Source organism: Athene noctua, chromosome 1 (genome assembly GCF_965140245.1).
Source record: "Athene noctua chromosome 1, bAthNoc1.hap1.1, whole genome shotgun sequence".
NCBI classification, from domain to species: domain Eukaryota; kingdom Metazoa; phylum Chordata; class Aves; order Strigiformes; family Strigidae; genus Athene; species Athene noctua.
The window spans coordinates 12152573-12170088 of record NC_134037.1 but is presented as its reverse complement, the minus strand read 5'-3'; the positions used below and the strand labels follow the sequence as shown (position 1 = coordinate 12170088).

Sequence of the window (17516 nt, the reverse complement as noted above, 5' to 3'; positions counted from 1 at the left end):
CAACTTTATTTGCTTTAGCATGGGAAATTATTTGACTTGTATATGTTGTTTTTCTTATGGGCCCATGAGTTTTGCTCTTAGACTCTTGCAGAAAACTGCAAAGCTAGTGGGATGATTAAAAAAAAAAAAAAAGGCAAGTAAAGAGAAATCTAAATTATTTAGAATAGAAGGAATTTTTAGACAAACAATAAAAATACTTGTTTATATTAATGCATTTTTTAGCTCAAATGATTGAGGAGGACAGATAGTTTTAAAGATTCAAGGTCTGCTGCTTCCATGAAGGGCTGAAGGTTTCACTCCTGTTTTCTGGTACTTATCACAAGAGAAGTCTGCAAGAGACCACCAAGGACAGAACTCTCCTTTACAGTTGCAGTCAGTAAAGTTTAGTTTAGGTTCAAAGGAATCCATCCCTATGGAAATTCCCTTCTGCTCAATATTTTGTACATGTCACAGATCACAAAATACACCCTCATGCACTGTAACAATATTTAGATTTATAGCAGAACCCTCCCCAAAGTCTGAAATTTTACGTGTTAGATATCTAAGTAGGAGTCAGTTGCATTTCCAAATGTACTCTTCTCCTGCACTTTCTAAAATTTGAAAAAGCCAGAATTGCCCCCTTCTATTATGCAGAAAAATGGTCTCTGGACTGTTTTTAGCAGAACATCTCTTTGTCTTTGATTAAGACACTGGAAATGTTCCTCAGTGAGCAAAGCCATAGCATGTTGGTGACGGGCTTGGTTGTCTGATCACTTTATAGTGGTGAATAAAAATATGACTGAGCACTAATGCAAGTGCTTGAGCACTGACTTTTAATCAAAGAATAAAGTACAGATTTGCATGGGGGTTTTCTTATCTACTCCTTATTTCAGATGCCCTTTGAAGCGTAACTTAAAGGAGAGATTAACAGGGACAGAGTCCAGAAAGGTGCTGAGTGATTCTGAGGTGGTGCTGAATGCTATCGATTACTGTTGCTTGCCATTGAGATTCAAAGACAACCGGTCTCGGCAGGATCTGAACCATGATAAATTATCAAGGTAAGATGGGTAATGAAAGGATGCAAAACACAGAAGGTAAGTTTATTTGACAGTGTTCAGTGTGGCTTTTGTAATTATTAACTTAACCTTAAAAGCCTGAGATAGTCCTTACTCAAACGCCTCAGTCTTCTTCCATATTAGCTGCTAACATCTCCTAACATTTCCACAATGAGGAAAAGGAAGACAACAGATTCACCTCATCTGTCAATAAATCTGAGTGAAGGGAAGGAGAAATTAAGACTGAAGCAAGAAGTTGGTCTGATTAGCGGAGTGTCATTAATTGCAGGCACCATGATAGGCTCAGGGATCTTTATGTCCCCTGAGTGGGTACTACATCATATGGGAAGCCCTGCAAGCAGCCTGCTTATCTGGGCAGCATGTGGTCTCTTGGCCATGTTTGGAGCCTTGTCATACGCTGAGCTTGGAACCATAATTAAAGAGTCTGGAGGAGAATATATTTACATCTTGAGGATTTTTGGTCCTTTTCCTGCTTTTCTTTTCGCCTACACTTCTGTTATCCTGGTGAGACCAGCTGGTTTGGCAGCTGTCTGTCTGAGCTTTGCTGAATATGCCATTGCACCGTTCTATCCAGGATGCTCATCTCCACAGGTTGTCATCAAATGTACAGCTGCTGCCTGCATCCTGTTTTTAACTATCATCAACTGTCTCAACGTGAGGCTGGCGACATCTATTATGAACATTTTTACAGCTGCCAAAATCTTGGCTTTGTTGGTGATTGTGGTGGGTGGATTGGTCCTGCTTGCCAAGGGACAAACTCAGAGTTTTCAAAATGCTTTTCAAAACACAACTGCAGGTATTGGGGCAGTTGGAGTGGCATTTTACCAGGGACTCTGGTCATACGATGGGTGGAACAACCTGAACTATGTAACTGAGGAACTGAAGAAGTCTGAGGTGTGTGAGTGTTCTGGGTTTTACTTAATCCTGCTGTTAATATGTTTGATTCTATCTATGATTGTGTTAAGAGGGGTAATCAAGTGATTAGAGCATTGAGGAAAGACTTCTGAGCTTTCCTCCTGGCTTTTTCTGTCTTCTGGGGCAAGACACCTATGGATATGTCCAGAAAGAATAAAAATTAGTCTCTAACTAAAATAACAGCCTACCTATAAGAAAGCACTGAAAGACTCCATTGCCTGGAAGAAAGCTATTAGGCAGCACTTAAATGCTTTGGGGATGAAGTTCTGTCTTAGTGTTTAGAGGATCTCACTGTAGACACCTAGATTAATGCAGAAAAGCACTCACTGCTATAATCCAGAAAGGTTTCTTAACATCACATTTTCCCTAAAAGACTTGATCTATAATGTATGCTTCAAATAAACACTTCTCTCTCCTCGTTGCATGAAGGGGGAAATTCAGAGCAAGCCAAGCCTCACTCGAGAGGGAATATAACTCTCTGAATGACCCTTGTCTTTAAGCATCAGCCCTCTCTGTGCCATATTACCTCTTTTCACAAATTGGACACTACAGCAGTGAACAACCCTTTTTAGAAAGTGCTTTGTGAGTGCAGAGTGTATAAAGTGTGCTTTCTACCAGTGCAGCACACAAGATTTTACAGATTAAACGAAAATACACAGTTAAATATTAACCTAAATGGCAGCAAAGATCCTAGGATCATGTGGGAACTCTCCCACAGGACCAAGAGCACTGATACACAGACCCTTGCGGAGTGGGGGCAACAACATACAGAATTGCTATATCTTGTCCTATGGTGCAAATGGGGAATGCAATAATTGATATTTCAGGTTTTTAGATGTATACGGTTGCTCTATGATCACCCTATTAGTAGTTTTTTTCAGGTCCTTTCAGATGCATAAGGTAGTGTTTGTTGATTTTATTGGGCCTTAAAATGATCTGTGGTGTCCCAAGATAGCATCCTGTCACTAGGAAAAGAATAATGCTTTACAAGAACAAATCTCCTTTGTGCTGCCCTGCTTTGATTTAGCCTGCAGAGGCATTAAATGGGATGCAACACACACTGGTACTTCATCCATGTCAGTGGGATGTTCATGGGAAGATGCAGCACACCAGGAGACATAACACACTAGTAACAAATACATCAATACTGAAGTAATCAAGAAGTATGCAACAGACATCTTGGACAGCTATGAAACAAAATCTTTTTGAATAAGAATTGGGGTTTGGTTTTCTTTATCTTTTTTAAAGACTAACTTTTGAAATGTACCACTTCACTGTTTGCCTGACATCTTTTGGAGACTGGTGTAAAAATTGCCTTGTGAATCTGGATCTAAGTCTTGTTCTGCAGAAAAGCTTAGTGAGCGAAGGAGTTTGAATGAGACATGTGAGTGATGGCAAAGACAAAACAAACAAAAAAAGCTCAGTGCAAGCATAAATGTGCTGCACCTAACACTCTTGTCATCCCTTTTCCAGGTGACCCTTCCCAGAGCTGTGATGATTGCCATTCCGTTGGTTACATGCCTGTATTTGCTGGTAAACGTGAGCTATTTAGCAGCCATGACTCCATCTGAACTGCTGTCTTCGGGAGCTGTGGCCATCACTTGGGGGTGAGCTCTGCGTGGGGCAATGCAGCCAAGGCAGCCCAGTGCAATAGGGGTTCTCTCCCGAGTTTCAGGAGATGTAGGTGCTGTTCCCAGTGGGAATGGCAGCCAGCGCTGCATTGGTCAGGCCATGTCACAGGGAAGCATGCTGCCAGTCTCTGCCCTGTCACCCTCAGGGCAGTGTATAGCCTCCCCCCCACCAAAGGCCAAGGCTGACTGGCCCTGTCTGGCCGGCTCATGGTCTCCATGGTGCACCGAGGCTGCCAAGATGGGGTGCTGTGCAGCACACCCCTTCCTCCCCATTCCCATTCATTCCCACTGGGAACCTGTGGCTCCCCTCCAGGTCGTGTTTTTCCCCATGGAAAGTGGCCATGAAGAGGGGGTGAAGTGCACACCAGAAGCATCTCCCCACAGACTTTGAGGATGCAATGAGGGTGCATATCAAGGCTGGGGCAGTGGGAGGTACCCCACATTTTAGATATTTCCAGCAGAGTGGAGAGGACAATACAACATGATGCCCCACTAATGTGGAGAGAGTGGTTTAGGAGTGAGACAGGAACAACGTGGGTGAATCCTGTCCACTCAGCACCTGGAAATTAGAGCAGACCAGAGTCTTTTGGTTCAGTTTCTCCATCCGTGAGGAAATGGAAAATGATAATGATCTCTACAACACCTTTGAGAAGGAGAAGTGTTATATGTGAGTTGGGTAGCCTGTGGTAATTGTATCTTTATGTTGGCTTGTGCTTTTCCAGAGTTGCAGAGAAACTATTTGTACTTCCATCAACCTGAAGTGTTTGGTGATATTAAACAGGCTCTGTGCAAGACAGGGATTTTAGGAAGAGAAGGGAGAGACTGTCATGAGAGATGTAGGCACCATCGACTTCCAACCAGATGATCTTCCACCAGAACATCCAGCCTTAGTCTAAATATTTCCAAAGTCACAGTACCCATGATAGCTGTAAATGAGTCATCTGGCAGAAATGAGGACACAGTATATCCAGAGATTATGTTGCTGCTCATCCTCTTCCTAAAAAGTCAGCAGTTGGCTTTGCTTCTGTATGCATTTCACAAGACCTCCAGTTTGAAGATCTGACTGAGTTCTTGCTAGATGTGTTCTCTAGTAACCTTTCATGTCACTATAAGTAGGAGCTTTTAAAGGTCTAGTGCTTTGTTTGAACAGGTTACAAAGCCTCACTAAGCTGAGGTGTCATGAACTTTCTCTGCACTTCCTTTCCCATCATTCCTGCTTAACAAGTTATTTGTGAGCTTCCTCCTTTTTAACACATCTTCTTTCCCTGCCTGATTAACCTTTTCACCCCAAGAGAGCAATTCAGGAAGAAACACTGAACTAGCAACCAGAAAGCTGGGCACTAAAAAGCCTGGAGGACAGGTAGATAGCCACAGGCTGAGGAGGGTGTAATGGCTGTGGTTCATGAGCAAGAAATGCAGCTATTCAGGTCATTAATGAAGGATGGGAGGAGTATAAAGAAGCCAGAGAAGGACATATCGCATTTAAACGCATTTATCCCCCATATAATAAGAAAACTGCCAGAGAGAAACACTGTTCTGTGGTGAGAGGTGCACCCACGAAAGGAGCTCATGAAAGTCTCCCCAGTGTTTCTCTGTTGCCAGTGATTTAACAGCAACTGCAGATCTCAGTTTGCTTGTAAGAGGTTACTCACAGTAGCCCCTGTAGTTAATTTTCAGGGTCCAAACACCAAAGCACCAATCTCATAAATGCAAAATACACAATTTCTAAAGTTTTTACTACTAATTTTATGATATATGTTGTTTTCCCTTGAGATCTTGTGGTTATGGGGTCTCATGATCATAGGAGATGACCAGATTCCATAATTTTGAAAAAGGGAAAAGTTTTCATTCTGGTTATTGCAAATAATTAATAACTTGAAGCCTGAAGGACCATAACTCAGATAATAAGCTTCCAAACTACATTTTAAAAATTATTCTGGTAGATAAGCTTCTGCCATGATTTTGGGAAGCCGAACTCTTGATTTTTGAACATTTAAGTGATACTAAAAAAGAGTACATATGGCTTAAAGACATATAATTCAGATGGAAATATAAATGTTCAAAAAAACTTTTGAATTTTGGATTTTTGCCAATTAGATGAACAGTTTGTTTGTTTGTGTAGGTGTGTGTACACGTATGTGATAATTACCCCAAATACCATATTCTTCCTGATGCTTCATTCTGGAAGACAAGCTTTACTTTTAGATGAGAAGATTATCATGTCTTCTAAATATTTACCTTGAATTCTATTTGTAACCCTGCTACTTCTTCTGTTATGGAGAAAGCAAGTCATAAAGATCTGAACATGTAGAACCAAACTTCTAGAATTCTAACAATTGCTTTGGTTTAAGCCTGATTCAGAGTAGCAGAAATACATACATATGGGATTAAAGGGTTAAATTCGTATGCATATCAGGGAAGAGGTTATAATGCAGGATATTTCTTCAGATCTGGTGGGAACAGCTTTTCTGCAATTTCCAAGCTAATATTGTGGTCTGTAACAGCAGTATCTCCAGGATTCACACCACAGCATTTGTACACAAAAAGGGGGTTTTGCCTGTTTTGGCAGCTTTGTATGCCATTGCAATGTAGATGTATGTAGGTATATATACACCAGGCAGGAAGAAAAGCTGCCTTTCCTGGACAAGACAAAGTTACCAGTGACTCAGCATTATGGGAACTGGAAGAAGGCTTTAAATCATTAGCAAGGCTTTGGAAAAAATTTCAGTGAGAATAATGGAGGGAAGAAACCTGTCTGGTTCAACAATGGATATTTGATATATCTGTGAGCTGGATGTTATGCTCTGAACTCTTTCCCACCTCAGGGACAAAGTCCTGGGCAGCTGGGCATGGCTCATCTCCCTGTCGGTGGCACTGTCTACGTTTGGTTCATCCAATGGCACGTTCTTTAGCGGAGGCCGTGTGTGCTACATTGCTGCAAGGGAAGGCCATATGGTAAGGACAAAAAAAAAGGGGGTTTGCTTTGAGCAACTTTACCTTCTTGTGACACTAAAGCAGAGAGGAAAACACCGTGTATGTTCAACTAGTAGAGTGATAGCTCTTCAGTGTTTTGTTTCTTGCTCAAATACTTTCTTCACCATCTTTATCACATGTAATATAGATGTTGTCTCCTGACTTTCTTCTTCAGCTATGTAATTTTGGAAAGATACATAATTACATCGAGCCTGATTTTTAAGAACAGCTTTGAAATGAAGAAGCTGAAATAGTGCTGTATTGGAGCACCCTACACAGGCTCTGGGGTGACCTAGCCAATGCACCTTCCAGGGAGGGGAAACCTGGCTGTGCTTTTGTGGTGTAAGACACCCTTGCACGCACCGGGAAGGGAGCCCTGCGCTGGCAAGCTGCCTTTGCATGCAGTACTGACTATGCAAGCTGGTCTCAGGGGTGTTCCAGCCTTCCCATGGGGCAGTCCAGTTCAGATACAGCATAGGATATCTCTGCTCTTCAGGCTTCACAACAGTTCCAAGGTGACACTGAACCTTACATCTGCCTTAGCTGGGGTTTTGAATTGGTTTTGTTAGGTGGGACCAAATCTGGTAGCTCAGCAGCGGTCAGGCTGCTGCAGCTCCATGCTCCCTGGCCCAACCGGTAAGTTCAGCATGTATTCCCAATAGGCACACAAATATACAACATATATATACACGCATACATAGGTATATATATGTATATATACATATACAGGCAGCAGGCCACACAGATCTACAAATGCAGACACACTCAGTGCCCACACGAACATTAGTACAAACAGCATGAAGGGCCTTATCTTGTTCCCTCTCTGGCTGATCAGGGGTCTGTTAGGGGGAAAAATATATATATATATATATATATATATATTTATATATATGTCTATATATAAACATATATATATATATGTGTGTGTTTTATATATGTATATATAAACATATACACAACGTGGGACCCTCCAGCAGCTGGGCTCAGACATTCAGCCTGCCCAGTTGCTGGTACCTGAGCACAAAAGCCGCTGAGGCCACTGCCCCACTCCACCTGCTGGTACAGACTCCCACACCTCCCCACAATTCTCCCTTTCAGTCCTTGCCCTCCTCTCTTTTGAGCAGGCATGTTATGTTCCTCCTGGACCTTCCTGCTTCTTTGGTCCTTCCTCCCCACATCATGTGGCACTTCTGCTCTCAGGTGTGAAGGGTACCACCCTGCCCAGCTCCACTCCTTGTACATAGGAGGGAATCTCTTATGTATATGAATGACCAGGTTGGTGGAGATGACTGGATTGGTAGTTACTGCTTTCGGTGGTTACTGGTTTTGGTGGTTACTGGTTCTACAGCCTCTTTTACTGATGACAGTGTCTGATGTATCGTGGCAAGCTCAGTGCTAAGCAGTTCACAGATGGTCTGAATCTGAGCATACCAGACTAAAAGCTGAATGCTTATGCTATTTCTCAGACACTCAGCTCTAACAGAAGTCCTTGCATTATATTTTGGCTGGAAATAACAAAAAAAGAAGATAATAATCAAAAGAAGTCTTTCTCATGAAACTTTCTCAATGAACCAAACAATAATGAGGTTAATAATTCTCTCCATGTTCTGGGACAAATCTTGCTTTGCTTTGTGGTTAGTTGCATAAATGTTTCAGGAATATTCCTTGTCTCATTTTTCAGTCAGCCCAAGAGAAGTCATGTCACAGAGAGACGTGACAGAGGGCAGAAAAGTGGGATCATGCACAAAGTCCTGATGATGATCAGGAAAGCTCTGATGTGACTCAACCTTCGTTTGACTAGTAGTGTGAAAACCTCATCTTGCTTGCCTAAACCAAGCATATTTGTTATGAAATCAGTGAGACACAATAAAAATATCCTTGAGGGAGGTTTCTGTGTTTACATTCCTTGGAGTTGAATTGCTTTTATATTCTGTTTATTTGATGATTAAGAGTAGCTCTGGCTGCAGTCAGATGTCCCACCAGTAGCTGAGGGGGGTGAGTAAGGATCTCTGCGTATGTGATATGATGATATATTGTTTTGCTTTGGCTTTCAGCCAAACATTCTGTCTATGGCTCATGTGCGATGCCTCACGCCCTCTCCTGCTCTGCTGTTTACATCTACTGTGTCTTTAATAATGATAATATCAGGAAGCTTCACCAGTATCGTGAACTTTTTCAGGTATGTACTTGTAGCATTTCTGTTTGCATGCCCTGTCCTCCTGGTTTTTGACATTGTTTTAGAAGTTTGGGTTTGGGTTTTTGTTTTTTTTTTTTCTGAGCCTGGGCTATTGCTTTCTGAAGAATACTGTGGAGGGGAGTGGGGGAAGAAAGAAAAGAGAGAGCTTAAGAACCAGCATCTTTGCAATGCATGAATGCTTCTGTCACTATATACTTAACTGGATGTGATTCATTCTTGTACTGAAATGAGTCTATAATATTCAGATCATTCTAAAGTTCCCATTGTTTGTGCTGGAAAGGAATGAATGGAAGAACTACTAAATTTATATCAATAGTGTCCTTTTTAATTGGAGATACGAACATCTGGGATCTGCAAGGCAGGCCTGGCATTCCTGGATGATCTCACCCCAAATGTAATGCTGTGGTTTTTTACTTTTTTTTTCTTTTTCTTCCAGCTTTATGGCATGGATTTTCTATGGCATGACTATTTCTGGTCTCCTGTATTTAAAAATCAAGAAGCCAGAACTGTCAGGTTCTTACAAGGTGAAGTAATAGCATAAAACCCTCGAACCCTTTTCCTATATTGCCCAAATGATTAAGAGATAATTATGAGGAAAGAGCAAGCACTGGGGCTGGTTGCTTTTAGTGTGATCGTCCTTCCTTTTTTAATTTCATGTTTTGTCTCAGCAAAGTCAACGAGGGGTAAGATAATGTGAATATACAGGCATAAGTCAAGGTTGAATTCCCTGTCTTCATAAGCTAACAATGCACTGCTTCACTGCCTCACTGTGGAAAATATGTCTACCATATCCTCTTTCTTTTCTAAAAGATTTAAGAGGAGAATGAAGGATGATTCTGACCAAAAATGCAGTCACCTGTTTATGCTCTCAGAGCTCCTCAGAGCTCAGGTGTAAGAACCTTGCAGAGGACAAAAAACTCAGCCAGAATGCCCTAAGTTCTTTGAGATGGCCAGGGCACAGGTTTGTTCCCCACAAAACAGGGACGTAGACGGAAAGGAGGAGTTACCTGTTCTTCCCCCTGGTACCCTGAGTGAGTTGAGCTGCAGTGCTTCCTCGGTGACTGAGGGAAATATTTTTACAGAAAAGATCCCAGGAACAGGGGACCCATGAGACCCTGAATGCAGGACAGTGAGTTTTCTCTGAGACAAGCTGAGGGAACATCCTGGTTTTCATGGGGTTCCTCCAGGAGATAGAAGACAGGCTGACACTGCCAGGCTGTGCAAAGCACTATTGAGTGTCCTATGGGGCTTAGCGTGAAGGAGAAGAGCAGTGCTCTGTTAAGTCTTTCAGTCACTGGCTTCTGTGGCTCTGTCCTGAAATTAGGATGCTGGATGAGGACATTCACCCAGCCTCTTGGCTGAATGGGATTTAAGGAAAAGAAGTTCTGTTTCTGCAATAGTGTTTCATACACTGTATAAAGATCCCATGGTCCTTCAGGCCAGTCCTGTGAGGATGTCGGCCTGCTGCAGGCTTTGGGTTGATGGCCTAACTCTTTCCTTAACTAGAAGCAGCTCATGTCTGAGGGTTTTGGGTCAACTGACAATGTAATGGCTGATGTCCTGCAGAATCTGTATGCGTGTTGCAGGTTTATATTTAAGGGAAAGATTTCCCTTGGTTTGAAAACAATTATTTTTATTAGCATTTTGCCAAAAGTGTTAGAACACAGAAGGGAGGGAGCAGAATAGAGCATCCCGCTAAGGCAGACAAAGCCAACGGCACGTCTTCTCCATGCTCTCACAACATTTCCTTTGGTTTGTATCAGGGCCCTTGTGTTGGACAAAAAGCACAAATGTAAAAATGGAAAAGCTTAGCTTGAATGTTCAGTTTTTCACCTTGCTGTGAAATAATTTTGTCTTGTGCATTCACTAGCCTTTGAGGAAGGATTGCTTCAAATTTAAATTTTCTGACCAGACATACAGAAATAGCCTCTGAGACTGCCTGTCCACCTGTCAAAACATGAGTAAACCTTTTTGCCCAAGGGTGCTAAGGTTCAGTTATGTGATCTGTACACATTTCTGTGTGTTTTGTCTACAGCTCAGGTTTTGGATGCAGGGTAGAGGGGGAGCAAGAACAGACCTGGAACTAAAAACAGTAGTTTGCATCTTCAGGTCTAGGAGTGCAGGGAAGACCAGGGGTTGGGATGTGTGGTGGTGGTGTAGCTCTTGCAGGGATGTTCAGCTCTGGAGTGGGGCTGGGCTGAGAAACAGGATGTCTGGATTAATTGGGATTTCTAGGTTAATACCTCAGGTTGCAGGAGGGTTTCATCTAAAAAGCCTTCTGCAGAAGTTTCAGGGTTGTTGAGACCCACAGTGGTCCAGGATTATATGAGTCTTTACACTGATGTTTTGCTTTCACAGGTCCCAATTATCATCCCCATGATCGTGCTGATGGCAGCTGTGTACCTGGTGTTAGCTCCCATCATTGATCAACCCCAAATTGAGATCCTCTACATTGTCCTGTTCATTTTCAGTGGCATCATTCTTTATTTCCCACTGGTTCACTTCAAGTGTCACCCTCACTTTTTACAGAGAGTCACTTTACATCTCCAGTTGTTCCTGGAAGTTGCTCCGACCAGTAGAGATGCAAACTGAGATAATGTCCTCATATGGCTGCAGCGTATGGCTGCACCTTGGTTTTCAAGGCTCAGAAAATATTTTTCTGCAAGGGAGAATGAGTAGAATTAAAGTGTCGCTAAAATGTCTAGCTGAGAGGGACTAGAGCCATTACTCTTCATGTTTTCTTAAAATTCTGGGGACATGCTTTTCTCATTTTCAGCTCTGCCTTGGCAGATTACATACACATGCCAAAGGAATATGTGCTTTTGAATTTTCCATCCCAAGAAGAGCTGTTTGTCAAAATCTTAGCTCTTATATTTCAAGGCAACAGGCAACAAAATTCTGGCAATGAAGTATTACTCCTATAGCAGGCTGTGACCCTAAGCCATTCCTGGCAATGCCTTTAATTATTTCCGACTAGTTCTGCCCACTGTGAGTGCAGAGCTTCTCAAATAAATAAAGCATGGGCACCTCATGCTCACAACAAAAAAAACCCTTTTCCACTCAAATATTTGCTCTGGGAGCATGTTTTTCCCTTGTTCCTTCTGGTCCCAGGTGCACAGCCACAACAGTCCTTTCTCTGTCTCAGTACATGGGTTCCACTACATTTCAGCCCAAATCATCCTACATCTCCCATAGAAAAACCTCTGAGTGAGACGAGAAGTACTTTAAAGCTCTGTTAGTTTACTCAGCTGAGAATGCACTTCTCATCTGGGATCCATCCATTCATGGTGAGGACACAGGCAACATCAGCTAAGTACTGACAGTCACCCAATACCCTTCCTGTAGTTTCCCCAAAGATTAGTAATTTTTCTTGTGACAAAGTGAGCAAAAAAACCAATCTACAGCCAGATGCTCTCATTGTGAATTAAAGAAACCACATACTGGGCTACATTCGGAGAAGCGTGGCCAGCAGATCAAGGAGATACTCTGTCCCTTTGGACTCAACACTGGTGAGGACACATTTGAAATACTGAGTCCAGTATTGGGCCGTGCTGTTCAGGAGGGAGTTGTGAAGACAACAGAGCCACGCTCTTCTTGATAGTGGCAACTAGAGGCAACAGGCACAAATTGTGCCTTGAGATGTTCAGGCTGGACTTCAGGAAAATTTTTCACCATGAGGGCAGTGCAACCTTGCAGCAGTGTGAAGGAAGGTAGTGAGATCTCAGTTCTCATACCTTTTCCATCACAGCCATTTCCACCAATTTCCATGATTCTAAAGGCCTAACACAAGAAAGTCATGGGCTGTGCTCTCACCCACACCTAACACACTGCAGTCGCTATTGTTTCCCATTAGCCTGAGGCTCAACCCCCTTTCTCTTCTTCTAGGGGGTAGACATTATATGCTGTTTTCTTTCCATTTGTCCAGATTGCTCCTGGATGGGACCTGTTCTGTCATAAGCTAAAAAGGCCTAGGTGTGAGTCTCTAACACGTCTTGTCATGTCTCAATGTACTGAATGTTACTCAGGTTATCTTTCTGTCAGCATTTCTTCTGCAGATGTGTACCTAACACTACGTTCCTGTAACAGGGTCACTTGATCTTCCAGGCCTCTTCCAGCCCATCTCAGAGCTGTGTATCTGATTACAATCTCATTCTGCAATGCCATCCCTTCTGTTTCTCTGAGTGGTGATACCAGCAGCTACAGAGATGCAACAACAGTCTTTTTTTCCAGGTGTTAGGTATGATAATAGGATCAGCCAGTTGCTGCTCATCTTCTAAATCCTTAGCTTAAACCATGCTTAGAAGAATTTCCTTCCACTGCTTTTTACTGGAGTTGTCAACAAAGGCCAGTGAAGGAACAGCTTTTCTTCCTGAATCCTATGACAATGCAAAATTCTTGGGATGCCACCTTGACTTCTCTCCCTGTATGCACTGATGCAGAGTGTGTACTTTACTTAAAGGAGTGATGAGCTCAGAACCTCTAGGTTAACTTCCCATCACTGCCCTAGGCTCTTCATCTGATGTCAGGCAAGTTTCTTCAAGGAGCTGTATCTCAGCTACTTGTCTAAAAATTAGGATAATATTATTTCTCTGATTATAATTTTTTGGAACAAATTTCTGTTTCCTACACATATTTATGGAGTCTACCCCATGGGACTGTGTTCTTTTTGAGATCTACAGTCCATATCCAAAAAGTGGGAATGTAAAGGCTTTTTAAAGGTTATACATGTGCAATATTTGTGGCTTTAGCCACCTATCCTTGCGTACCTAAGTACAATCAGGGCTAGTATTGTCTTCACATAATTCTTGTGGAACAGGAGTTATTGCACCTGTTTTATATTATGGGTGTAGTATACTACAGATGATAAAATGAAAGGATTGAGTGGCTTGCTCAAAGTCACGCAGGAAATGTATGGAAAATGTGACTGTTTCTCCTAAGGTCCAGTCAAGCATCTTATCGTGTAGCCCATTCTTTCTCTCTGTGCACCTGTGACATATGAACAATAATAATGAACATAAAAAGACCTAACACTTTAGATAAGCAGCCTTTATATGTTACCGGTTTGTGTATGGATGTAGGGGAGCTGAAATGCTGCAAGTATCATATTTGGCACCAATCTCATTCTCTATAGGTATTATTGTACAAGATTTTCTTTTTATCTATGTTGCCTAGGGTTTGCAAGCACAGGTGTTTATAATGCCAAAACAAGATGCTGAAAGCTCAGAGAATGCCAAGATAATTACAATAAAATGGACATTAAAATGAAGTGAGTTGACATGGTTGTTTCTGTTTTTCATCCAAGAAAAATAATTCCATAGAAATTTTACTGCATGAACATAAACAATCAGCAGCAGGCTCATCTCTCCTTGGATGGAAGGTTTAACTACATGCGCAGGTGCTTATGTGTGCCTATGCTCATTTTTCATAATGATTGCTTATCTATTTCAACCCCAGCATATGCAAATCAGAACCTCTCTTTCTTTCATCAGACATTTGCAATAGAAGCATTGGGAAGAGGCAGCGTGTCCCTTACCATTCATTACTAGAGCACAGTAACAAACGTGATGGCAGGCAGAGCTCTATAGCTGCCGCTGCGTGTGCAGGTCATACTGGAAGATCGTGTTGGTCCTGTCTCCAAAGCTCCAGTTCCCTGTCATCTGTACTTAGCTCCTTCTCTCATGGGCTCTGAGGAAAACTGGGCTACTAGCATTGCCCTCAAGATCTATACTTCACCTCAAGACCCTGAGTGTAATTGAATCCCATGCTTCAGCAGGCAACCTGCAACCACCAGCTGGGGGGTTTACCTTAGTGCCCAGAGCTGAATGTATTCTGGGTCTTTTCCCGCCTTCCTCAGAAGCATCAGAGATGGACTACACCTGGGGACAGACAAGGATGGTCTGGTATGTGAGAGGGTACAGAAAATCCTCCTTTGGTAATTTCCTGATAAGCCTTGCTCATATGCCCAAGTTGAAGTGATCGTCATCATTTGTGGTTGAGGGGAAAATTCCCCTTAGATGAAACAGAACAGAATTCATAATGGTTTTAATTTTCCCCTGTTGCAGAAACACAGTTCACCTGCTTGGATTGGCTGGGTTTATCTTATCAGGTCACTGCCAATGCAAAGGATTTGGTGTTCAGTCTCTCCTGCTCTTTCCTGGAACACAGGGAGTAATCAAGGCCTCACTGGAGCCTCTCAGCAGTACTAACTTGCTCTCCAGGTCATCACACTGAGGGGATTGTAGAGCTTCTGTTTTCAGAGATGAAATAAATACAGACAATTCTGGTAATCATACACTATTAGTTTGGGTTGGAACCAACCTCTGGAGGTCTCTAGTCCAACTCCCTGCTTGAGCAGGACTACTCCCTACACTAGATTGTCGCCTGTGACTCTGTCTCACCACTTCTTGCAAAACACCAAGGATAGAGAGCCCACCGTCTCTCTGCACTGCCCTCCTGATAAAGAAATATTCCCAAAGTCCAGTCTGAACCTCTCAAGTCACAGCTTGTGGCTGTTGCCCTTCACTGTATCATGTGCTGTGGCCAGAGAGGTTGGCTCCATCATTTTTGTAACTCTCTTTCATGGAGTTGTAGGTTGCTATTAGATTATGTCTTACCCTTATTTTTTCCAGACTCAACAAGCCCAATGTGCTCTAGGCCTCTAACCATCTTGGGAGCTCTCTGCTGGTCCACCCCCAGTTCATTTGCTTCCCTTTTGAACTGGGGAGGGGTCAGGAAATTGGATGCAACATTCCAAATGTGCCCTCACAAGTGTCGTGTCTACAGGGACACTGGTGTCCCTTGATCAGCTGGCTGTACTCCTAATGTAGGCCACTCTGTAACCCCAGCTCCTTTCAGCCAGTCAGTTCCCACCATGTACTGATACCTGGGATTATACCGCCCCAGATGCAGGACTCCTGCTTCTCATTGCTGAGGTGCAGGATGCATCTGCTGGCCTAAATCCTCAGATTTGTCTGGGTGCCTCTGGATTGAAGCTTCACCATTTCACATGTCATCCACTACCCCTAATTTAGTACCACCCACAAATTTGCTGAGAGCACATTCTACCACATCATCCAGGTTTTCCATGAAGATACTGAACAACACTGACCTCAAATTCAACTCTTGTGGTACTCATTACTAGCTGCTGACCAGACATCAAGTCATGGAGGTAGCCTTAGCTTGCTCTGTAAGGTACACACTTCTGAGACTCTGACTCACTGGAAGGCAAAGGCAAACCCTTGTTTTATACATGTGGTACTAGTATTAGAAATTTTGGATAGGCTGTGATAAATCTACCCATCAGGATGACTCAGTCTAGCAGTTAAGAGGGATCTGTATCTTGCACTTTATCATTTATTGACTAGTTAGTTGAATATCATTAGAGTCTTTGTGTATGTGACTCATTCCTCACAGACTCACTCTCCTCATGGAGAAGTGATTTTTGCTAAAAAAGGATGCAGACCCAGGCTCATGCAATAAACAAGTAGTCCTAGGTTTGTGAACTAGCAGTGAGACTAACAGGTAGTGAAACAGCCCATCTGTTTTTAGAATCAAGCTACCATGCCAGATTTGTCCTCAGAGGCGATGAACCCTATGTCTTGAGTGTCTGGCAGATAAATGATCATCTTTTTCTTCTAAAGGTTGATCATTAATTCTTACTGTTTAATTTAATGGACTATGCCCTGGTTTTCATGCAGTGAGATGACAGGAAATGGGGGAGCTGAGAAAATGCAAAATGGGAAGTAGATTTAAAAATAATTCCTATATGTGCAAGTCTTGGCTTGCGTGTCAGAATTACCTTTGTAAAATCCAGGCATAGACAACACCTAAGAAGCAGACACATGATCATAAGCTCAGAAATGCCAGAATAAAAGTTGTTTGTTCAGCAGTGATCCCTCTCCTTTCTGTTTGTATGTTCTAGGCCTATCTTTTAGTGTGTAATCTATTTTTTCCACAGTACATCTGTATCATTAATGGACAAAGTAGAGCAACAGTTCAGTATTTTGCCTTTTCCCATTGCTCAGTCTGTGATTGCCATACTTCATCAACAGGTCATGATTCCTCTGAAGAGATGGCTCCAGAATGCACACACATTTTCAGCAGAAGGTATAAGTCCTGGCACAAGGAGCATCACCACAGCCCCCTTGGTCCCAGTTCCTGAATTAGGGATTAAGAGCTGCCCCAGTGATCTGTCAGAGTATTGGTCCTGCTGTCCTCCTCCCTTTGCAGGGTTCTGCATGCTCAGCTTTCCACTCATATCCCACTCTGTTTAAAAGGAGGCTAATGAGACTTGAGCCTTGCTGAGCTGTTGTGAAGCTTAGTTCATTCACGTTTGCAAATAAAAGGAAATCATCTTACTGAGGAGGAAACAGGAGAGTCAAATGATGGCAATAGTCTTGTTTCTCCCTAGGCCAAGCAGCCCCTTTTACCTATAATCCATATTAAGTGTGTAGAGAAAATATGCAGGGTTTCATTCTGGCTGAAGGGCCACTCCTGTAAGTCCTACCAGATGAGCCACCACTCTGGTGTCCTTGGATGGATGCCAGTCCGTCAGGGCCATGTGGGCACCTTGCAGGCAGGACCATGCCTCATGCCCAGCGAGGAAGTGCCAAGGTTGTTGGATGTGAAGCATGCATTTCACAGAATCACAGAATCATTCAGGTTGGAAAAGACCTTTGGGATCATCGAGTCCAACCATCATCCCTATTTGACAAGTTCTCCCCTACACCATATCCCCCAACATCT

At 42.7% G+C, this 17516-nt stretch overlaps 1 protein-coding gene across 1 annotated transcript; it reads left to right on the top strand.

The window, feature by feature from the left end:
• Nucleotides 1-247: 247 nt before the first annotated feature.
• On the top strand, nucleotides 248-11363 carry LOC141967780 (b(0,+)-type amino acid transporter 1-like). Its single transcript, XM_074921919.1, has 7 exons — nucleotides 248-352; nucleotides 1200-1949; nucleotides 3444-3577; nucleotides 6427-6556; nucleotides 8629-8753; nucleotides 9208-9295; nucleotides 11130-11363. The coding sequence occupies exons 2-7, from the start codon at nucleotides 1206-1208 to the stop codon at nucleotides 11361-11363; spliced, it is 1455 nt and encodes a 484-aa protein (XP_074778020.1). The 5' UTR covers nucleotides 248-352; nucleotides 1200-1205.
• Nucleotides 11364-17516: the final 6153 nt, after the last annotated feature.